This window comes from Zootoca vivipara, chromosome 2, assembly GCF_965207765.1.
Source record: "Zootoca vivipara chromosome 2, rZooViv2.hap1.1, whole genome shotgun sequence".
Classification (NCBI taxonomy): Eukaryota; Metazoa; Chordata; class Lepidosauria; order Squamata; family Lacertidae; genus Zootoca; species Zootoca vivipara.
Window position 1 is genome coordinate 72935599 of NC_142584.1, and position 24633 is coordinate 72960231.

Below are 24633 nucleotides of genomic sequence, written 5' to 3' on the forward strand. Positions count from 1 at the left end.
CAGGTGTAACTCATGCACTGAGTCAATTTACATTGGACTCCCTCACTGCTCTTCATGTGGGGCCATCTTTAATAAAATAGTTAAGAAATGACCATTGGATGACCAGATTCAACCCCTTTGCAGTATCTGCTCCCGCCAGTTAACTGTACTGTATCTTAAATAAATCCAATATGCAGGTAATGAAGTGAAGAGAGCTAGGGACATTTCTTTATTAAGTCAAAACTTTATTGTAAACCATGATTTAGGTACATAACATTCTTTCCATTTTAATGAAACACCATAAGTTAAACATGATCCGGAGGACATCTTGACTTGCATTTTTAACTTCAAGGGACCTACTTTTTATTTAGAATCCCAGATGCACCCAAAAATCCTAATTGCAAAGAGTATCCCTTTAAAAAAAACACCACATTTGCTTTGTAAAACCATAGTAATTTCCTGTCATTTAACTGGAAACTTTTACAAAAGTTTTGATGTATTGCAAGTTTCCTATCGGCCGATGTGGCTGGTTTTGTTGCGTTCACCACCACACTGCTTTTGTACGGATGCCGCAGAGCTGCAATTAGCCATGCACAGGGGCGAAGATGCCCAGATTTCAAAATAGGAAATGTTAAGGCTGAACAGCCCTCCTCCCACCGCTCTCCTTCCAGCAAGGCATAGCTGAAAACCAAGCACATGCTTGTGAGGGGAATGCCTTTGGAACACTTTGCATTGCTGTAGTTCAGTTCACAAATCAACGAGTATGAGGTCTTTTCCCTGAAGAGAAGCTTGGAACACATTTTTTCCCAGCAACATTAACACACAGCATTTCATTTAAACATAGTATGGGAGACACTAATATGTTTAAAAACAGAAAATGATGACTACATAACCACCACAGGATGTCCCAAATAAATATGTCGGGCACATGATATCATGCACAGTCAACGAGGCAAATCATGGTCTCTTTCATTTTTGGATCTCATCCATTTGGCAAGGGGAAACTCATAGTCTCTCCATTGAATTCAGCACACGGTACTATTTTTGTTTTACCGGTAAGCGTAGAAAGAACTGGATCACATTAGAATCAGGTTTCTCAAGCACAGACTGAAGTAGCCTACACTTTTTTTGTGACGAGATCTTTACAAATTGACCTTCAGAGTTCGACTTAGGTTTCGCCTACTTCCTCTGCCCTCTTCAACCTGCCACAACTCGCTGAAGAGCAAGCCAATACACCCAAAATCAATCTAAGTGCAAGCAAAAAGGCAGCACTGTAAAGAACAAAACATAGCCTATTTCAGCTAGGCTGGATCCTGCCCCTGCCCCCATTCAAAATTATTGTTCCTTTATTCTATTGCACCTTTACAAAAGCAATTAGTTTCTTTTACAGAAGAGCTTACAGCAAAATTCAAGCCATTCTCCAACTTCTTCACCTGTTAACTCTGATGTGATGTAGCAATGACCACTAGCTTTGACAGCTTTGTGGATGTTTACAGACAACTGATCTAATAGCCGTGACAACCATGTCCCGCGTAACAGCTAGAGCAGCCTTTCTCAGCCTTGGGTCCTCAAGACATTGTTGGACTACAACTCCCAGCATCCCATGCCAGGAGGCCCCTGGTCAGGGATTATGGGAGTTGTAGTCCAACAACAAATGGGGAGCCAAGGTTGAGAAAGGCTGGCCTAGAGGAATCTGACTGCTGCGGGAAACACAGACCTAGATGCGACCCACAAAGGCCATTTTTATTGTTCTTAAATGTGGTCCATGCACACTTACTGACATATGAGCATTTTAAACCCATCTTTGGCCAGCACTGCTTCATCATGTCAAGCTGCAAGAGGCAAAAAGCACCATGAAATAGAACAATGCAGCAAAAAAGCCGAACCTTTTATTCTTTAGGTTTTTGAATTAAGCTGCTCTCCGATGCCTCATACTGTTCAATAAAATGGTAAATCTGAGGTCTCCTCTAAGTTGGAATATTTAACACAATTAAGGCTTTGGGTTCATTTTTTACAATTCCCCATCCCAACACTGTTTAAAACAGACATTTCATGTAACTGAAGCCACAGGAAGAAATGAATAAAGTTAAGCTTTTGGATTTAGTCAGCTACATAGGTATTATTAGAACTGAAAAGTAAATAAATGGCCTATGGTTTCATCTCGGTTTGTTTCACTACCTCAGATAAAGTAAGTTAAATTACCGTATCTGCCATTCTGATGCCATCCACACAATTCTGAGTCCCTGAATGAACTTTTAAAAATAGATTACAGGTGTGGACCACCCCATCTGCACAGGGACCCAGGCATGAGGGAGATGAGAGGTGCTTTAATCCTTTCCCCTCTGCTTTGGCCCCAATTCAGAGGAGGCCCATACATGTTATTTGCATATAAATCTTACTAAGGATAAGGATGTGGATGTATTGGGGAGGCCTCCCCAAAACATCTAATTTGTCCCCAAGAATCTCACAAAGGTGTGATGGAACCTGCCTTCAGGTGTGATTCTTGAGAGAACAGGCATTTCCCCGCCTCCTAATAGAGGCTTCACTCAACTTTATATTGAGATAAGCATTGTTTCCCGTTGTTTTCAGCCTGAACACCAACATGTAACAACGTATTGCAGATACGATGCTGTGCAAAAGAAACAACCCCCACCATTCATTATGTAGTTCCGAAATGCATCACCCACTAAGATGCTTCTTATGGGCAGCAGGGCAAGTGAGGCAAATGTCACTCCCCTCAGAACTACCGCTGTCAAGCTAGCAAAAAGCAACAATGGAGCCTTGTATTGTACATCCCAAAGTCCAGTGATATCCCACCACACCAGCTGCTTGTGTAGCCGACCACATTTAAGACAGACTACACATATAAAAACTGTAAAAAAATATATCTGAAAAGTCCGAGCTCCTGTCGTTGACAGTGTTGTAAGGCTTGAAATACAGTCTGATATTCAGATACCATAAATTACAGATTTGCATTCCCCCCCCCTTCTTATTCTGAAAACACTTTTGCTGTTTTGTTGCATCAAAGATTTAAATGAGCATGGAAAACTGCCAAACAGTAAGTAACTAGCATCGAAATAAGTTGTGGGCACCATATCAGGTAGGCAAGTATTCCATTGACAAGAGAGATATTCTCAGTTACCATAGGATAGCAGAACAACAAAAGCAGCAACTACCATGATGTTGTTAATGGGTGAATATACGTATTAGGTGCTGTTACTTCTGGCCTTATTTTGTTCTTAGGAAATTGAGGAATGAGTTACTGCTAGAAGTGATCAGCACACTTTGTAGCACTAAGAAACACTCTAAGGAAGAACAGAATTACAAATCCTGTTACATCACTATTCATAGTTGTCGATCACATGAAGGCCCAACTGTTATCGTTTCAAGGAAAGATTGTAATATCATATATATAGAAAAGGAATGTTGCTTGAGATTTGGAATAGTTGAGATATGGGCTCAGAAGACTTGCAAGTACTTAAGAAACCAACATTGCTGAGGTCTCTAAAATGTTCGGTGACAAATAGAATTGCCAATTATTGTTGCTTTTATGCTAAAGTGCACAGGACCATGTATACACCAAATGGTCTTCAGGTCACAGAAGTGACCAGGGACTTAATCTGCCAAGTACTTGCTGCCTTTCACTGTGTTTTGGTTTAGCCAGGCTTGTGCAGATCTCCCATTCAAGGCCATGTGTAACTAGTAGCCACTTGGCCACCATTTCCCTTTGTCACATGACTCTCCTTTATACGACAGACACAATGAAAAATAATATATTTTTTTGCTGCACTTTTTTGACCTTTTCACCACGCACAGAAAGTAACAACATAATTTTCTTTGACAAACACAATCCTTAAATATCCCAGTATGAAAATATAACTTAAATATAAAAGTTCAAATAGGTTAGAGGAGCTTTGGGGTAGGAGGGTGGGGCAATTTTGACAGCCAAAAGTACCCTTAAGAAGTAAAGTTACATAAGAATATTACAGGGTAAGTTACGATTTGTAACTGCAAAACTATTCTGTCCTAGGAATATGTTGCAAAAGCCTTTGTTTTTTTAAGTAATAAAACATACTGATTCAAATGTTGCTAATCCGACGTCTCTCTCATAATATCGTTCAGGAACCATAGTAGAAACAATGGTGCTCTATGGCGCCTTTTCCGAAAGGGTTGCGTACAAATCGCCTTGGTAACAAGAATTTTTCCACCCATGATGAAAAGGTACTCTTGCATATTTGGTCAGTGTTTCCATAGTGCAACTGAACAGGTAGCTTTCCCAACTATCCATGTTCTGTTTCTTCTGAGTCAGTTTCCAGGCAATAAGCATAGTGTTGCCAAGTGAAAAATCCACTGTCCATAGAAGCATCTGTCATAAAACCCGCAAATGTGCAGGCCACAGAATCTGTCATACAGGCAGACCAAATCGGTGCTTCTTTTTCTTTACAGACTTTAAGTTAGTCAGTCTCCGAAGATCCTCTTCAACATCTGATTCTTCCATTTCATCGTCTGCTGAAATTAGGATCTATAGGCAAAATATTGATATGCAATTAGACAGAACTCGTGTTTGTTTTCCCTCACTCACCCAAAAGTATCTTCAAATGCAAACACACCTTTAAAAGGGGGAGAAGGAAGTGTCGTAAGCTAAACAAGTAGCATGTATGACTCACTTGGGTCTTTAAGTTACTATTAACATTGCCCTTTATCAACACCGCAAAAAGGAGTAGATACCATTACTGGAATAAAAGCAAAAACTAAAGTTACAGAAGGTTGCGCCATCACTCCCTCCCCATTTGCTTACTGTAAACGATATGAATAGCAAATGCAAAACTTGCCTCTGACTCAGACTCTTCGTGCGAGGCTGCTCTTCTGTATCGAACTTTGCTTCCATTCCTTGAATCCTGCCCAGCTTCTTTTTCTTCAAGTTTAGCTTTTGTTTTTCCTTTCTTCATAAGGAAGTTATCAACTACCCAGAACATGAATGCCTGTTACGATGGAGAAGTCAATGTTAAGTGCCACCTGTCATTCAATCTATAAGACAGCAGTCATATTTAAGGGACTTACAGTAAAGACTCTATATCTAATCTATCTATCTATCTATCTATCTATCTATCTATCTATCTATCTATCTAATCTACACACACACACACAGTTAAATGAGCTACTAAGAATGCTGAGCACCTTAAACTTGTGTTCAGCAGCTTCAATTCTAAAGAAAACGTGAAGGAGATGTTTCAAACAGTAGTCAACTTGGTGCCCTCTCAGATGTCATTGGATTCCAAATCCCATCAGCCTCAGCTTTCCTGGTCAATGGGCTAGGGATGATGGGAGTTATATCCAACAACATCAGGAAGGCACCTCGTTGACAACCCAGGTGTAGCACATTTCACTACATGCTTAGAAAATAAAAAAATGCTTTTAGTGGATTAGCATATTCAACAAAAACTCATTTCTATATGAGAATTCTTATACCCACAGTGAATGTTCACATTTAATTACTTAGCAGGTAAGATAATGCAAAGAAAAAAACCCAGAGTGCTACCAAGACAACAGAAGTACAAAAAAAAACCTATTCACTTTTACATTTAGCAAACATTTATTTAAATTGTGTGCCCTCTGATGTGGCTCATGACTGAAAAAATAAAGAGTGGCAGACAGATTGACTGGAAATAAGTGCCAGCTTCAGATTTGGTATTCACTGACGACTCTGCGTTAGGACTTTGCTGCACTTTGAAGTGTCTTGCTGAATATTGATTAGATGATCCTTTAAATGTTTTAATCACATGTTATCAGACGTGAGATACATGAGATGGTGACCCATCTATTACAAATGCTGCTTCTGAAAAGATCAGCCCGCGACAAGGCTGCACCTATTTTCATTTATGAAAGTTATTTATGTGAGTGCAGCAATGGGAGCACAGTGGTGTGTAGAAGCATCCTGTTGTCCTCCTGACTTGAGGCAAGATCTTAATTTTGACATACGAAACCTTATTCAATTTGTGCCTGGTGCAAAACTGCTTCCTCTTTTAAAATATTTCAAGAGTGAAAAGCCCCATGTCCAACTACACTGTACAAAGTTGTTCCCTTGGGCCACTTGAAAAAGTCAAATGAAAAGTCAAATTATTTCATAAGTTAACCAGCTGTGTTTTGTATTTCATGTGCTTCTCCGTTACAATTACATAATTACAATTCCATAATGGCATCAAATAACAAAGTATCGCAATTATTTATAGCTCCCAATGTTGTGTAAATATAAGTGCATATTAGCAGTAATATTTAATGCTGTATTGTTTTTAACACTCGATTGGGAGCCGCCCAGAATGGCTGGGGAAACTCAGCCAGATGGGCGGGGTAGAAATAATATTTTTTTACTATTAATTATATTATTATTATTATTATAGAGTTCCAGCTATGGACAGAAACATACTGTTTGGCACAAAATGCAAATAGTGCTACACTTAGCAATGTGGTCATTGTTTAGTGTGCATCTGCACGTACTTCCAACGGAATGTGTGCAGATCTTCCGGAGCCTTTACTTGTGTAAGAATGCCCCTATAAAATCAGCAAGCTTAGCTTCATGGAGTAGTTGAACACAGTTAAAGAACAGACAAGCAGCTCAAATCAAGTTATGTGCCTCAATCTGAATGGGATTAAAACCAATTTTTAAAATGATTTCTGATTATTCCCTTCTTTTGAAAGCAGTGTGTGTGTGTGTGTGTATTGGGGGGGGGGAGGGTTTCCCACTTATCCATTAATGTTCTTACAATCACCATCATGGAACTATTTCTTTGAAGTGGATTTAGAAATGATAAAAAAATTGATACCTGTCCTACAACTAAATGCTGTGTTCAAGAGCCAATTAACCTTTTACATTTTTATGGCATCAGCTTTTTATGTTCCGTCAAGTGCCACTGCAATGTATTTGCACTCCCAAGTATAAATATTTTTAAACACACTAAATATCCAGAAAACGTTCGTTTATACCAACATTTACAAAGAAGGGGACTATTAGCATGACAATAGCCAGCTCCAATTGAGGATTCTTTATAGGATTCAATACAGCTACCTGCAAAGAGAGAAAGAAGCACATTAATATTATGGAATTACATACATGTACAACTGAGTTTTCAGGTTATCTTTTTTCACTGTATGTGGTATTACCGTAAGTTAAAGGGACATGGTGTTGGGAATAGCTGAGGGGACAGAAATGAAATAGTTTTTACTGAGTGAAATCCAACATTATGTGACTGAACTCTTTTCAGAGCATGGGAGAGCTGCGAGGTGAAGCCCTCTTGCAGGAGTGAAAGTCTGTTCCACTCATGCACAGATACCATCGGATACAACCTATTGTATAATGACGATATTAGGCTTGTTCTTAAATGATGTTAAGATGTGTACCTATTTCACTAGGGCTTGAAATAATAAATTGAACATTAAACATATCCGGACATTTTATTGCTTTAATCTGCAATGATTAAAACGCACTGTTGGTCAGCAGCAAGTGTATTTTGAAATGAATGGCCTAGGAAATACTATTCAAAGCCCTGAACACAGTGTTAGCTCCAAGAACCAGAGACCTCTGCATCTGGAACTTTATACGAGGCAGATCGATAGTTGCAGGCCTTGCAATTTTCTAGTCAGCTTCATGAAAGCAGAATTCAGAAAAAGGATAAAACTTGGGAAAGAGGGGTGGTGGAAACTGTATGTGGTTGCAGAACACATAGGCATGTTACCTGCTTCTAGATTACCGTGTGATCTTTTAATTTTTCAGCACTTTAATATTTAGATGCTTGGCACTGCCCTAGAGTCTATGATATGATCCTACTCACTATTTGGGAGTCTACCATCACATATACAGATTTTAGCCGACAATGTCATACCTAGGGTCAATGGACTTAAGTTTGCCATTGATTTCAAGTGGTCTACTCAGAGTACGACTTAGTTGAAAGAACCCGAGAGAATAAATTGTAACTGAAGCATCTACTCAACAGGACAGAAGGAAGGTTTATGAATAAATGGTTATTCATACCCTACAAATGCAATATGGTATCTTACTATTAAGGCTTAGCCACCACAAATATTTTCATTAGGTCAGTTGTTAGCACTGGACTAGTCTCATTGAATTAAATTAAAGCACTGGTTACTATATGGTCTCTCTCTCTTAAATATATGTATATCAAGACTCAAACCTCTTTCCACTGAGGTATTAGGAGAACTATGATGATGATGGTTTTCTCAAACATCATGATCACTATGTACAATGCACACTGGCCCACCCAAGCACTGCACTGAAGGGGGTCACCTGCAAAACAAAACACAAATGGTTAGCAAGCAAGCAAGCTTAAATCGCATCTGAGCAGCTAGGAAGACACTATGAAATCTTTAGCAAAACGACTAGATACTTGGTTATCCCTTATTTGTAAACAGAACTGTTTAATCTCATTCTAAAACAGATTTACACGATTTCAGAGGTTGAAGCTGAACACACACAAAGGTGGAAGCATTCATTTCTCATGTGCCCTGAGGGCTCCTCTAACATTCTCTGTTTACAAAATGAACCCACCCCTAAACAAAAACCTCCACCGCCTTTCATGTTGTGTCGTGTGTGGCAAATGGCTGCATCTTCTAATCAAAACTTAAAATGTAATACACACACTGTCTCTGGATTAAGCAAACGAAAACCAAAAACTAACCTCCTGTAATAGTGTCTGTTACAGTGGACCTGTAGATGTACAAAACACCAAACAGCTAACTGCAATAGTACTTATAACAATTTTTTGAAAAAAGACTCTTCACGTTGTCCATGCCTTCTTACGACACGTGTGTGTTCAGCCTCATTCTGAAACCTTTCACCAAATCAGTGGTGCTGCCCATTCCTTCAAAGTTGTTAACAAAAATACTGAAAGGTAATGGACCCTTCACTAAACTTCTGTAAAATGTCACTGGGTAGCTTTTCACAGTTTAGTGCCCATACAAATGAGTCACTATTCTTCCTCTAAGGAGGTCAAATCCGGCATTCGCAGCCATGACTTCAAAAGAGATGGCTTATAAGAAATGAGGGGACTAATAAAAAGAAAGTTCAAAAGAGTCAAAGCTCTCTAGAATACTTGAAGGTTATCCAAAGCCATAATAATTGAAGCTCAGCTACAATGTATGCCCTAGATGTGGAAAGTGCCATCAAGCTCAGGAAGACACCAGCCTAGTGAATGAGCAGCGTCAATGATACCACAGGGCATTCCCCCAGAAAAATGGAAGCCTTGACAAAATCAGAAGAAAAAGGAAGTGGAAATGCTATCAAACAAAAAGTGATGAAGAAAAAAACAGGAGAGAAGGAAAAAATGGAAAGAGATACCAACCAAGGAAATTTGGCAGAACAGATTGCAATGCTGTCCTCTCCTGACTTTAGCTCAGAAGCCTAGTGCAGGGGTAAGCAACCTAAGGCCCGGAGGCCGGATGCGGCCCAATCTCCTTCTAACTCTGGCCCGCAGACGGTCCGGGAATCAGCATGTTTTTACATGAGTAGAATGTGTGCTTTTATTTAAAATTTAAAATGAATCTCTGGGTTATTTGTGGGGCATAGGAATTTGTTCATTTTTTCCCCTTCGAAATATAGTCCGGCCCACCACATGGTCTGAGGGATGGTGGACCGGCCCATGGGTGAAAAAAGTTGCTGAGCCCTGGCCTAGTGGAACCACAGTTGAGAACGGTATATGGCATTCTAAGCTTCGTATATTAATTTAAATTAACAAATCAGGACTGAGATGGTATCCACCCATGAATTCTTCTTTTTTAAGTGAAATGGCTCATCTTCTAACAAAAAATATTTTAACTTTTCTCCACAAGCAACTTATATACCTGAAGACTTGAAGGTGGTCCGGGGGGGGGGGGGAGGGAGAGAGATCCTGGTATTTAGAGGCCATACAGCAAATTGAACAAAATATTGCTGAAGAAGAATCAATATGGCTTTTGCAAAGGTTAGGTCCTGTCTCACTAAACAGATAGAGTTTTTTGAAAGTGTTGACAAGCATGTGGGCGGGAAGAAGGAGCTCCATGCTGATGCAGCGGCTGATGTCTCTCTGCAGATAGAGGCCAGAGGGGCTCAGCCGAGAAAAACCTCTGCCCAATCAAACTCCCCCAGCCCAGCGCCAAGGAGGTTCAGGGGTGGGGCTAAGCAGCCTGAACCACTGGATCGCAAACAGGTCCCCTTGCTGCCACGTGTCTACATTGGGTCCAGTTGTTGTACCAGCTCCAGGTTGCCACAGCGACCTGACTGTTCCCCCTTACTGCTCTGGCCAACATGCTTGGCAGGACTGTGATTGTAACAGTGATCCTGCGGCTCCATTACACTCCACTGGACTGCACCCTGAATCAAATGCCTTGTCTAAGTCCTTTCTATACCAACTAGGAGTTTTGGCAAGATAGGTGAACTAGACTATGACATATTCAGTTTTAATTAACCTATATTAACTGCGACAAATTTTGCTCGGGGTATGCCCAAGCAGCTTTCTTATTTGCGTGGTTGTTTTCCCACGTACAGAAGACAAGCTTGTTAAGATTGACACTCTTCACTCCTCTCTAGTCTACTAGGATCATATTAATTTCTCAAATATAGCTGGAGGAGACTCTTGAGAGTCCCATGGACTGCAAGAAGATCAAACCTATCCATTCTGAAGGAAATCAGCCCTGAGTGCTCACTGGAAGGACAGATCCTGAAGCTGAGGCTCCAATACTTTGGCCACCTCATGAGAAGAGAAGACTCCCTGGAAAAGACCCTGATGTTGGGAAAGATTGAGGGCACAAGGAGAAGGGGACGACAGAGGATGAGATGGTTGGACAGTGTTCTCGAAGCTACCAACATGAGTTTGACCAAACTGCAGGAGGCAGTGGAAGACAGGAGTGCCTGGCGTGCTATGGTCCATGGGGTCATGAAGAGTCGGACACGACAAAACAACTAAACAACAACAACATAGCTGCTGTACAACCCATCACATTCTCAATACTATTTACAATTATTTAGCTGAAGCCGCAATTGGATTCTTTGGCATTTTTAATTATCTTACCGCTCTGGAAGGAAATGGACTACCTGAAACAGGCTAGTACAAATGTGGGTTTTTTTTTAAAAAAAGCAAACAAACCCGGTGGAGTTGAATGTTCCTGTTTACTCACATATGAGAATTGGATAAGAGGACGAAGCACGGAAGCACCAGCAAAAATACGAGTTTTAAAAAGCTTTTGCACATGATCTGATTTGCTGTAATGGTTCTCAATAAGCAGTGTCAGCACAACTAGAATGCAGCTATTTCTTTTGATATTTCCCTCTTTGCTTTCAAGTCAGTTTCATGGTATCTTCAAATACAGACTAACAGCTGAGCCTGAGAACACTGCAATGGAAACTCGAATACCTTCAAACAGCTGAAATGTGGAATGGGCCCTGGTCATTTCCTTTTCTGGCATGGCTTTGAAAGACATGCACCAGATATTTCACTTGCTGGTCTTGATGTTTATAATCTTTTTTTATGTCAGTGCTATATAACACTTGAGCACTTAACGCTTTGAAGTCTATAGATTTCTAATAAAGAGCATTACTGAAGTATACCCCATGCACCGCCAATTAAATATATAACTCTGTCTAGAGTTAATTACAGATTATTAATACAGCCATACCTCGGTTTAAGTACGCCTCAGTTTGAGTACTTTCAGTTTAAGTATTCTGCGGACCTGTCTGGAATGGATTAATCCACTTTCCATTACTTTCAATGGGAAAGTTCGCTTCAGGTTAAGTACGGACTTCCAGAACCAATTACACTCATACTTTGGGTTAGTACTCTTCAGGTTGAGTCCCCCCCGGACCGTCTGGAACGGATTAATCCACTTTCCATTACTTTCAATGGGAAAGTTTGCTTCAGGTTAAGTACAGACTTCCGGAACCAATTGTGTACTTAAACTGAGGTACCACTGTAAACATTTCAGCAACAAAAATTCAAGCCTCTTTCTCCAGTCCAGATTTTGAACTGGTATATTGGGAACCATCTCTCTTTGTTCAGCGAAATTTGAAATATACCCACAGCTCTCTCTATTTGCAGGTTAGCAGCCCGGAACAAACAGATGCATTTTAAATATATATTAATGGTTAATAGTAACCTTTAAAATATAAAATCTTTGTATAGGATTTCTCTCATTCCCCCCCTCCAATGCAGCATAGTTCCCTTTTTCTATTGCTGTTCCCCACAGAGACAGCGGAAGAGACAAACATTTCTATGTGGCTCCAAATACCCTCCTGATCCAAGATCCTTCAGATCCCTTTTTGGTGCATCTTGCCAGAAAAGAAGTCAGTCAGAAGGATATACAAACTGCAGACCAACTCACTCCCAGCCTCAATTTTCTTTTCCAACTGACACTCAATATTCTTAGCGGCTACTGGAGGCAACTGAGCATGCTCATTTCTCAGGGGGCAGTGAGGAATTCTGTGCACTCCTGCAAACCTTGAAATTCTCCCACACGAAGACAACAATCCTTCGTATATATTTTCCTGGAGTCAACGAGACTCATGTTGAATTACATGCGTGCACTGTCATGTATAAATTTATGGGTGCCTCCTGTAACCAATGTGGCAAATCTCCATTATTCCACAGATGCACAGAGATGTTCACACATCTCACAATTCCTATCTAGAAGTCATGTCTACATACGAAACTGAGCAAAGTGTGAAGCAAGAAGAGGAGGCACACTTTTTTTTATATATATAAATAAAGTTTATTGTAGATTTGAACATATACAACAATTAAAATAAACCCAACTAAACAGGACAAACACAGAAACAAAATCCCCCTTCCCCCCTACCTCCAAAGTCCCCCCTTCCCTCACAGGTGTGAAGCAAGAAGAGGAGGCACACTTAAAGGACATACTAAGCTGCCTTTCCTTAGCCTCTTTCCCCTTCTTTTTCTTCACGTGTACTAAAGACACATTTTGGCAACTTGCAAGTTACAAGGGATTCCAACTTCCATTAAAAAAAGAAGAAGCAAGATTGTGTATTTTGCTTTGGCAGAGCTCAGGCTTTCAAATGGTACTACAAACCCAAAATTGTGTTTCGTGGCCCCTTCCATTCTGTTTGCTCGCACTACAAGCCTGGTGGGAAGCGGGTTGTGTTTTTATCTGTTTTATATTGTATAGGGATCTTAGGATTTATCCAGGTGCTTGTGAAATAAAATTATTATTAATTAGTCACGAGAAACTCATTATCTGTATGTCAAATACTGGTTGAAAGCTATCCCACCATTTTCAGAGGAAATAAACAGCTTTACTTAAATACCATGGGAAGAGAACCAAAACTGGAGGGCTGTTTCTCTTTCTACACTACATTCTACACTGTGTGTCTCCCTTACCGCAGGAATTCCCCCACCAGAGAAGTGTCCTGATAAACAGGTAGGGAAGCCAAAGCAGGAATTAGTTTCTCGATGCTGGCGTCAGAATAGAAAACCCTCACTTATATGCCCAACTTCCTCATTACAGATACATGCAAGTATGAATGGACCTGTGTACAAAAGATAAATGCAAAAGTCATTGTTGCCACTGCTTATTCTCAAGTTGAAGCAGGAATAGTAGTAAGACTTTCAAACAAATAAAAGTATTTCCCACCCCCAATAAACACACCAACTGCTAAGCTATTATAAAAAGGAGGCTACTAAATTTCTGTTCCAGTCTTGAAATTTACCTTAATCGAATGGTAAATTTGGAGGGTAAAAGGAGGCCAAGAGGAGAAGACAACAACCGATAATCCAGCGGATGCTGCCTTTCCATTCAAAGCATTGCTCAATTGCAAGGACTGACCTGCTAGGAGCCTGAATGGCCCTGCCCTGCTTCTCTTCACCTGGCTTGGGGCGGGGTCTGACAGATTCCATAAAGGGCTGCTGCTGCTGGCTAGAGAGGACTCAGTTTTTGTTTTTTAAATTGCTTTTATTTTTATCTATGTCATTTTAAATTGTGTTTGCTATTAATGCTGTATTCTAAGTTTTAGATTTTATGATTTATGTGGAAATTGTTTTCCATTTGGTTGTGTACTTTTGGTTGTGGTTTATTTATTGCTTATGATTTCTGTTATGTTGGTAATTATGTAAATCTTGTCATGTTGTAAGCCGCCTTGAGCATTGTTTTAACTATGGAAAGGCGGCATACAAATAAAATGATGATGATGATGATGATGATGAAGAACCCAGATATAACGCTGCCAGTCTTTTAAATAAGGTTTAAGAGATTGGAAGATCTCTTCCACCTCTTATGCTTATTACATATGCTGTGCGATGGTCTTAACCATCGTATTAGCATTACATCTGCACCAACTCCTGGAGTACTGGAGGATCAACTTCAAGTTGTAAGCTCTGCTTGAAAGCTGATTGATCAGCATTTGTATAGCTGCAATGCTACACCACAGCTAACACTGACAAAATAAAGGAGAGCTGAATTTACATGGAAGAGAGTAGGAAGCTTGCAAGGCTACAGCCCATGCGATGCAAACTACACTTGCCATCATTCCTGACCACAGGTCATAAAATGCACACATGCATTTTTAGCAGTTTCTTGGTTCTCACCTACTATGTTACTTTTGTTCTCTGTTGAAATAGTAGCGCCCATATGTAATATAACTATCAATCAAATGAGGCTGTGAAAGTGCCAGCGTTTAGACTCAAACTTCCCTCACTCTCCCCATGCAACTTAATCTGCCATATCACCGGCAGCTCCTCCTGCCTATGTTGAGGTATCAATTCTCTTCCCAAGACACTATCAAATTAAATCCATAAAAAGACAGGCTTTTAATATGAGAACAGAGTTGTTGTCCTACTGAAGTAATGTCAAGCTATCGCTAGGGCTCAAATGATACATCTAGAAAAGTGGATGAGCTCATAGGAGGCAATCTGAAAATGCAAGAAAGGTCAAGGAGTGTTTCATTAGTTAATTCGGGGTGTGGGAGAATGCTCATTTTCCTAATCCTAAACATGAATTAAAATACTCTCTTCCTTTAGTCTACTTCCCACGTGGCACTTTTGAAACAGAGGAAGCTTTGCAGAGCAGTTTGTGATATTGCAAGAGATTTCTGTGCAGAGTCAGAAATCCCACTGGGCATGCCTAAATTTCATCTTTGGAACTTGGCCAAAACTACACTGCTGAACCTCAGCAATTCTGACTTATGATCTCCAAGGCATCCTAAACACTTTCATGACTTAAGTGCAAAGACGTTTATTTCTCGATCTAATATGAGCAGGGAGCAAATCTCTTTGCAAGGAGGAAGAGTTATCCAATCTGGCATAATACTGGATTTTATTTTATTTTTTGTATCTGGAGTCTCCCTGAATCCACTACCCAACTGAAAGTGGTGGGGGAAGAAATGAATACTGGGCTGTGAGACAAAGATAAACCCAGTAACTGTACAAAGCCATTTCACCCGTGGAGACAAGCACACCCATGAACGCAAGACTCCCTATTGGGTTAAGAAAAGAAGGACTTGCCAGGATCCTCCTAGATGCAGGATGCTTTGAGGGTGGCTAGTAAGAAATTCAATTTAGACACGATTCAGCATTGAAATATTCCTACCAAAGTCCACCAAGGCAGGGAGAGGCTTCACATGAGCCTGTGATAGTCTTCTCTTTTCCTTATGCAATACGGGGAAGAATGGGGATGTGCTGGGTAGTTCTTCCCCACCTGCAGCAGGGAGCCTGCTCTGTTTGTGGACGCTGCCTGTAGAATTTAGAATCTTGCGGATTTAGAGTTCTAAATTGTATAGGATGCTTTACCAGATACAGCAAGTCTCCTACTGCAGATGGGTATGGAGATGAGACAGAGGGGGAGAACCCGTGAATAGGGCTTTGCTGGGTCCAAATTATTATTTATTTCGTGCTCGTAACGTGAGTGGTGTTTTACAAAAACACAAGAGGATAGGTCTTTCAATCTAAAATTTGACGTAGGAGACAAAGGAAGGGAAATGGACGCAGGTGAAAACATAATTATTATTTTTTTACTATTTCAATTAAATACGTAGTCTTAATGACACTAGGGGTTGGGGACCAGGGGGTGAAGGCTTCACACAGCAGGTGGGTGAAGGAAGTAAGAGAAGGGGGCATTAATGTTTGTGATTCTGGGAGGCAGTTCCAATCCTAAGGGACAAAAGGTGGAGTCATCTGAGAGAGCAGAAGACTAAAGTCCTTCAGTCTCAAAGCTGGGGAAAACCCCCAGATCTGTTGCAGACCACAGCCATCATTCTCAGCCAGCTGATGTGCTGCTTTCTGATTGCAAAACAATACTGCATTGTTAGGAGATTCACTCCAGCTTGCATCTTGGCAATGTGTAGCGATCAAATATCTGCACCTTTGGTAAAGAAACATGCTACACAGTTGCAAGTGCTGATATGCCAATTACATTAAAATTGCCCGTCTAGTAAGTTACTAAAGCAGCTCAGCCCCAAAAGAATTCCTTTCTAAGGCATCAAAATCTTTACCATATTCACCAAAGCGAAGGGAATCCCACTGCTGCCATTCAACAACTCTGTTTACTGCCCGCACACCAGCGTAAATTAGCAGCATTCCCAAGGTGGCATCCAGCAGAAAGTTGATAAGGTACCTAAAGGGATAAGAAAAATACACAAAAGAAATGGGACATATCTCAGGCCTATGCAGCTGCCATAATCAAAATTCCAATCCATATGACTCTCAGCCATCACCACCACCTAGATCTTTGCCTTTGACAGCGCTGTCACCTATTCAAAGATGCCTAGCAACTTAATCACACAGTAATTTTAAGATATGCTACTCTTCATTCTTCATTTTTAGTGGTCAAGTAGCAAGCATAGGCACGCAGGGACACACTCAAGGGCTAGTGCAGTACAGTGGTTACCATGTTGGACTAGGACCAGGGCAATCCAGCTTCAATCCCTGCTTAGTCATTAGGCATGCTTGGTCCAGTCACTCATTTCAACTTTAGTCTTCCTCATAGAGCAGTTGCTAAGATAAAAATCTATGTGCATGTAGATGCTCAAATGCAAAAGCCCAAGCAAAAAAGTCAATAGAAGTTCTGCTTAAAGTGGATGTTTTTTTTTTGTTAAAACACTACATGAATACATTACTGTAGAATGAGAGGCTAGATGGATTAAGGCATTTGACTCGATCAACCTGGATGCATAAATTTGAGCTATTATTATACTAGAGCCCACCAGAGGTCACTATTGTCTTGGAAAACAATCAAGCTGTGACTGATTATCTCTATTTCCCAGCTTTTTTGACAGAATTGCTCCATCTAGAGGAATATTAGCGTTTCAAAGTTAGGGTTTATCATTTGAAGGGACTTGTGCATTGCAGGAAAGAACTAGCTTGATGCTGTTCTGCACGACAAGGATGTTTATGAAGCATTTGACTTGCTGGCCTGACCAAGCAGGATCCTACTTCACTGATTTCTACCTTAGTTTGTTGGGCAGGGATCTAAATTTAAATTTTGTTGGACCAATATTTCTAAACCTTGTTGGCTATTATTCTAAAACAGCACACAGGATGGTTCTACAAAGCATTGTGTACACACGCACGCACACACACACACTACTTACAGTGAACAAGGGTCCTCTTCAGTAAGGTCTGATAAATACACATTGGCAAAGTGGATGAACAACATCCCTATGGCTTGTTTGGAAGTATCCAAAAACCTACAGGAAGTTAAAAAAAAAGTGGTCATCACATGAAACACAGACCATACAGATCTCCTCATCTAAAATTGCAAGTTCTTAGAAAGATACCAAGGGTGCAGAAGCAGTTTTGAACTTCCAATATACTTCTCAGTTTTCTAGACCCGTGTGTCAAATGAGCTGGAGAGCTAAATTTCCTATCTATTTTTTCTTTTTTTTCTTTATTAAATTTTTTATTTTTACAAAACATAGCAAAATATCCCAAAATAACAACACAAAATAAACAAAACACATAGAATAATATAATGACAGGATATTCCCAAGTAAAATACAATCCCTCCTCTCCTGATTTTTGCCCTCCCCCTCCTGACTTCCCTCACCGATATACGATCTCATTTAATCTTACCTATAAATTTTCTGTTGCGTTATATGAATTATATTTGAAATACTTTCCCTTCCTGTACAATATTTTCCTCCTTGTGAAATTTCCTATCTAACAGATGCCCGGGTTCACTCAAAGCTCTGCTTTTCTCTGCCAGTAAGCCCTGTTCCCACATACTGCACCTTCCCCTCCATTCCTGCCAGCTGAACTTCCCTTGTCACTTAAGTCTCTGCAGGCCAGCACCCATTCCATACCTCTCTGGATTGGCTACCAATACTGGATAACTGCACTCTGCACTTCTGTTTCCACAAAACTTGACCCCTGCACTGCTAATTTATGTGGCAAAATTTATATACCACTTGACTCTCTAAGTGAGCTGCAAAAATGCAAAAAAATGTCAATAAAGGGTCAAGTTTAAAACACATCATTTAAGACAAATAAAAATATAATTAAAATCAACTGTAAGCTAACAACAGATCAAAACACCTGCCAACTCTTGCCTGCCTGTATAGGACGGCCTGAGCAAAAATGTTTCTAGCAGGCACTGCTAGATGTCAATAGGCAGCAAGTTCCTAATCTGGGAGGGGCAGGGAGAAACAGCTAATGCTAAATAAATCCTACTAAGGGCACCGACTTTCAAACTCAGAAGATTTCTCTGCAGTATGAGAAAGATGTCGTGGGCAATTAAAATTGATGGGAGTATGCAGAAATGGTGGAATTTACTGGAAGAATAAGAAACCAAGAAGGGAGACTTTTTAAAAACAGAATGGAGGAAATTTATTGACTATCTGAAGAGGTAAACAACTTAAAACATTAGCACGATAAACACGTGCAGTAAGAAATATGGGAAAGGAAATACAAAGGGAAAATAATAATAATAATAATAATAATAATAATAATAATAATAGCCACTCTGGGCGGCTTCCAACAGAAAAATAAAATAAAATAATCGATTAAACATTAAAAGCCTCCCTAAACAGGGCTGCCTTCAGATGTCCGCTAAAAGTCTGGCAGTTATTTTTCTTTTTGACATCTGGTGGGAGGGCGTTCCACAGGGCGGGTGCCACTACCGAGAAGGCCCTCTGGCTGGTTCCCTGTAACTTGGCTTCTCGCAGCGAGGGAACCGCCAGAAGGCCCTTGGCACTGGACCTCAGTGTCCGGGCAGAGCGATGGAGGTGGAGACGCTCCTTCAGTGAATTAGTGAATACTGTAGGCTTGAGCTGGATATACAGTAACAAAAAGATATACACTATGTAACCGCAGAAAGGAGGGGAGGGGAAGTCAAGGAAAATGCAGGTTGATTATGTAAAGACTTTGGTTTTTTGTTAAAATATTTGTAAAATGATAAAATTGGGGGGGGGGGAGATGTCATGAACCCAAAGGGCCCAATAAAGGTCCCTGGGCTTTTTGCTTGACAGTCTTGCTCAGGGGTCAGCAACTTTTTTCAGCCGTGGGCCGGTCCACCGTCCCTCAGACCATGTGGTGGGCCGGACTATATTTTGGAAAAACCCCCAATAACGAATGAATTCCTATGCCGCACTAATAACCCAGAGACGCATTTTAAATAAAAGGACACATTCTACTCATGTAAAAACATGCTGATTCCCGGACCGTCCGTAGGTCAGATTGAGAAGGCGATTGAGCCGCATCCGGCCCCAGGCCTTAGGTTGCCTACCCCTGGTCTTGCTTTTGCATAACTGTGCCTCTACGGCCATGTACTCTTACAGTCTATACAAGGAGAAAGAAGCAGGCAGCTTTGGGTTGAGTAGCGAGTGCATTACAGCAGCACTGAAGCTAAGGAAGCTTTTAAAGGGCTTTTGGAAGCCAGACAAATGTCTTAAGAAAAAGGAATATACTTCAGAACTTATAGCAAATTGGCGGAAGGACAAGGGAAATTATCAACATGTCACCTATTAACAGTATTTCTTTGCTCTAACGAACAGGCTTTAAATTTAAATTGATTTAAATTTCCAAATGACCTGCTGCTCCTGCAGTTTGATGTTATTTGCCCCAGGTTTGCCTGGCACAGGAAGACCCTGTAACGCAACTGCAATCTTCTTTAAAAAGGACAGAGTTGAGTGCAACATTCTCAGACATCCCTGCCTTGGTGTTCCTATAGACTGAAAAAAAAACCCGTAATCTGACGCACAGTAGCCAGGTCGCAACTGCCTGCGCTTTGTAATGCATCGCCAAGGTCCATGAGCGGAACATCTAGGAAAGGTAAGGCACTCTAGGAACAATACAAAGCACTTACCAAATTCTCCAAGGACGCCTTTCATGCTTTGGTTCTCTGAAGCGTTTCACTGAAAAGAGAATTGAAGATAATCAGTGGACTGGCAAAGCTGTACCAACTAAAGTCCCCCCACCCTGTTCAGCTGAATTTGCATGCAAAGTTGCTCATGAATAGTAGGGTATATTTCATACTCAATCTTATTAAATCTAGACCACTATTCAAGAGCAAACTGCAATTGACCACACTGAACACTCTTCATAGGTTTGCATCTACGTTCAGTTCCAAGATTTTCTTGGTACTTATCCACTATATATTTTACCGCACGTTAACATGCTCCCTTTCTTCTGCCCTCCCCTTTACATTAAATACTTGACTCAAGCAACCCAGTAAATATAATAGCCTTCAAATCCAGAGTTGCATAGCTCCTTTAGGGCAGTGCAAAATTGCTGAACTAAGTCATTAAAAAACAAACAAGGAAATATTTAGGTAATTTAAAACGACCGAACAATTTAAGGCCATTTGCCGAGAGAGAAATGGAAAGCTCACAATAAAAGCCAAAACCAAGTGTACATATGGCTTGAAGTGGTGTGTTCGTTTTATTGGGGACATGCAACCATTATGGTTATAGCTTGAAATAGTAGCATGAAAATGAGAGCAACCAGCTCAACTTGCTTTGCAAGTGCAGGACCCTGGGGAGAAGGAAGATTTGCCTTAATGCTATTTTCCACCAGCTTAGAAATACTGTCAGTTTACATAAGCTTACCAAAATACAAGCTACAATCAGGCAACAATAACTCATGCTACAGTATTAACTTTTACAGTTAAAAAAGGTAATCCAGGTAATTCAGAGCCATCATGCTCCTTGCAACAGAAGGGAATTCAGGAAAGGACGAGGAATTTGTGCAGCTAGCTCTTATAAAACAAAAAAAAAGAGAGAATTGCAGGGGTGAATGGTTTACTTGAGCTATATATGGAGATAAATACTGCAATTAAAAGCAGAAAGCGCCAGTAAACAATGATGAAAAGCCAACATCCAAGGAACTGCACAACAGCTTGACAGAATGCAAGGTAACCCAGAAACAAAGGCACCACATCTCACTGCATAATTATTCTTTGCCTCTTATAACAGGCCAAAGGTGGGTATGGGAGCTGTATACCAGGGGCAACCAAAGTTGGTGACTTCCAGAAGTTGTTTGGACTACAACTCCTAGCATCCCTGATTATTGGCTAGCTTGCCTGGAGCTGATAGGAATTAGGGTCCAACATCACATGGAGGGCAGCAGGCCATAAAGGAAAACGACAAGTTACACGCCCTTATGAAACAACCATTTTTATGGCTGTATTTATTAAGATGCCATAATAAAAGATGGGTCAAATTTCTATGGCGGAAGAACCATGTTATTAAGCAGACATTCTCTCATGAGGATAGAGGAAAAGGAAGTGGTAGAATATTAACAGAGGTGGTGAAGTCATAGCTGTAATGTTTTATCTGGTTCATTGGCTTTATATGACTGTTTTAGGGATAATTTAAGGTACTGCTACCTTTCAGAGCTCTCGGGGATCAATTATTGAAAAAAGAAAACGTAAGGAACTTCATGATCTGATGAAGTTGGATCTAATGTTCAAGGAGTCTGTGCCACAACAAATCTGTTAGCCTTTAAGGTGGCATGGGACTTCCTTGTCTTGCCTCCCTCTGAAGCCCACCCCTGTCACTTGCCCCCAGCATCTGCTCTGGATGGTTGGAGGACCCTCCAGAGCAGCTTTTTTTTGGGGGGGGGAGAGAGGGAGTGTGATGGCCTCACGAGGAGAAGAAGAAGAAGGGGAAGCGCTGCTGGATGAGTGCAGCTCTGCTAGCAGCAGCCACTTACACCTCACAGAAGGATCTAGAAGCTCTTCCAACTTTGGGGACAGGTTGCCAAAGGACGCACTGGAAGGGGGAGGCTGAAAAAACCCCACAGAGAGACAGTGCAAATGGCCCTTTGGATTCTGACTGCCATATATAGCACTGCCTAGGAAGTGCTTAAATTTAAAATGCTACATCATGTGTAACACTTAGGCCCCCTCCAATTTATCTGCTTATTGATTATTCATCCTGATTTGTTTGCACACAACTTGCAGAGAGGTTATGTGAGGCTCAGACTTTATTGAGAGTATATTCAGATTTGTCTGCAGGAAGGTTATACAACAATGAGGATTATTTCAGGTTTGTTAGCAGGGAGGGCATATGATTGTTATCCAACTCTTTTCAGCACATGTCCCTGTTACTTTCCTAACTGCAAAAGTCTCTGTTTTAGACAAACAACAACGTGGATTTTTTGTGCTAGAGCGTTTTAATCCACTTTAATTGCACAAACCGAAACATACAGTATGCAGTTGGATTCTTCCTGCAAAATACTGGTAGTGACCAGACATTATTTTCACAATGGGTTTTAAAACTGCTAATTTTGAAGCACGGTATCAATTAACTGGCAGACACTAAAAAAATGTTGTTTGCATACAGAGCACCAGAATTCTTCAAAGTAGTAAGAGGAAATTGAAGTTGAGATTTGCCAACTGGCAAACTGTAGGCTGTCAACTGGAAAGGAATTAGAAAATATAATCTGCAAGTTGGAAAAGATTCTCTTTTTTCCCCCTGGAGAGAACAAACATTGAGTCTATTCCAGTTCTCTAATGCTGCTTCATTTAGAGAAAAGAGCCCAAGAAAATTGCAGAAAGCTGTTTAAAGAGACACCAGCTTGCAATACATCTAGCAGGAAACTGATAGCGTAAAGTCCTGGAAGTGCAGGGTGGGGTGGGAGAGTCTCCAGAACAGTAACAAGGATCAGCCAGGAGATTAAACATTTCACTATTGTGCACTTAAGCCATTTCTTTAATTGGCATATGTTTTCTATAATTTGAACAAGGCAAAGCTTTTTATTACTCATTAAGCCCTAAATGTCTTGGGAGCAGGTGATCTAAATGATCACCCTCCCTCCTTGCACGAACCTGCTCATGCTCTACGGTCAACATCTAAGGTCTTGCTTTGCGTTTCGCCGCCTTGGGAGGGTGTGCTTGGCAGGGACAGGAGAGCAAGACTTCTCAGCAGAGCAGCCAGATGATGAGAAACACCTTCCCAAAAGAGGCTGGCCCCTTGTCTTGAAATTTAGGAAAGCAGCAAAAACGTTAGTATCCCACTGTGCCTTTGATACATTTTTAAACCGCACTAATGCTTTATGGTCCTCTTATGCTGCATTTTATTTCTTAAACTGATAGGATTTATTAAACCACACTCCTCTGGCATACCCTAAGTTTTGAGTCTTTAAAAAATGAAGCACAATTGAAAGTGGAGACAACAGATGTGGTACTGCTTCTTGTTTATCTGTTTGCTATGATGGCTTTCTGCACAACTGTCAGGTCACAGCCTTTCCCATGATTGTGATTCCTACTGAAGCAGACTGAGAGAACATTTAAATTTTAAAGGCTCAGGAACCCTTTGCAGGTGTTATGGATTGAATAGCTAAACACTATTCTAATTTTCTGAGATTGTGGATTTGGGGTTTTCTTCAGCTGTACGCCATAATCATCACAATTACAACAAATAAAGGCTTGACATATCTCGCTTTGCATGTCATGAGTCTATCTCCTATATTGGTTTCACCTTTTAAGTTGAATTACTGAAATAAATGAACTTTTCGACGATATTCTAATTTATCGAGTTTTACCTGTATATAGCAATAAAGATGTCTGAGATCCTACAAAGATGCCTTCCTATGGCATCTGATGTAAGTCAGATATGATATGATCTCAAATGAAAAATGTTAGATTTAAATTTGCAGACTAATAGTTTCTCCAATTTGTTTGTTTAGTCGTTCAGTCATGTCCAACTCTTCCGTGACCCCATAGACCAGAGCACGACAGGCACTCCTGTCTTCCACTGCCTCCCACAGTTTGGTCAGACTCATGTTCATAGCCTCGAGAACACTGTCCAACCATCTCGTCCTCTGTCGTCCCCTTCTCCTTGTGCCCTCAATCTTTCCCAACATCAGGGTCTTTTCCAGGGAGTCTTCTCTTCTCATGAGGTGGCCAAAGTATTGGAGCCTCAGCTTCGGGATCTGTCCTTCCAGTGAGCACTCAGGGCTGATTTCCCTCAGAATGGATAGGTTTGATCTTCTTGCAGTCCATGGGACTCTCAAGAGTCTCCTCCAGCACCATAATTCAAAAGCATCAATTCTTCGGCAATCGGCCTTCTTCATGGTCTAGCTCTCACTTCCATGGATCACTACTGGGAAAACCATAGCTTTAACTATACGGACCTTTGTCGGCAAGGGGATGTCTCTGCTTTTTAAGATGCTGTCTAGGTTTGTCATTGCTTTTCTCCCAAGAAGCAGGCGTCTTTTAATTTCG

General features: G+C 40.7%; 1 protein-coding gene across 3 annotated transcripts in view; it reads right to left on the minus strand.

The window, feature by feature from the left end:
* Positions 1 to 203: 203 nt before the first annotated feature.
* STIMATE (STIM activating enhancer) overlaps positions 204 to 24633 on the minus strand; it is a 31705-nt gene continuing 7275 nt past the window's right edge. The window contains exons 2-8 of one of the 3 annotated variants that reach the window (XM_035106164.3): positions 20272 to 20320; positions 17561 to 17656; positions 16463 to 16584; positions 8166 to 8278; positions 6965 to 7042; positions 4812 to 4961; positions 204 to 4501 (exon numbers count right to left, since the gene is read on the minus strand). In XM_035106164.3, the coding sequence (XP_034962055.2) occupies positions 4385 to 4501; positions 4812 to 4961; positions 6965 to 7042; positions 8166 to 8278; positions 16463 to 16584; positions 17561 to 17656; positions 20272 to 20320 (725 nt within the window). In that variant the 3' untranslated portion in view covers positions 204 to 4384. The remainder of the gene's footprint in view (positions 4502 to 4811; positions 4962 to 6964; positions 7043 to 8165; positions 8279 to 16462; positions 16585 to 17560; positions 17657 to 20271; positions 20321 to 24633) is intronic. The other 2 variants (XM_088663197.1, XM_060271508.2) reach the window with 2 other exon arrangements.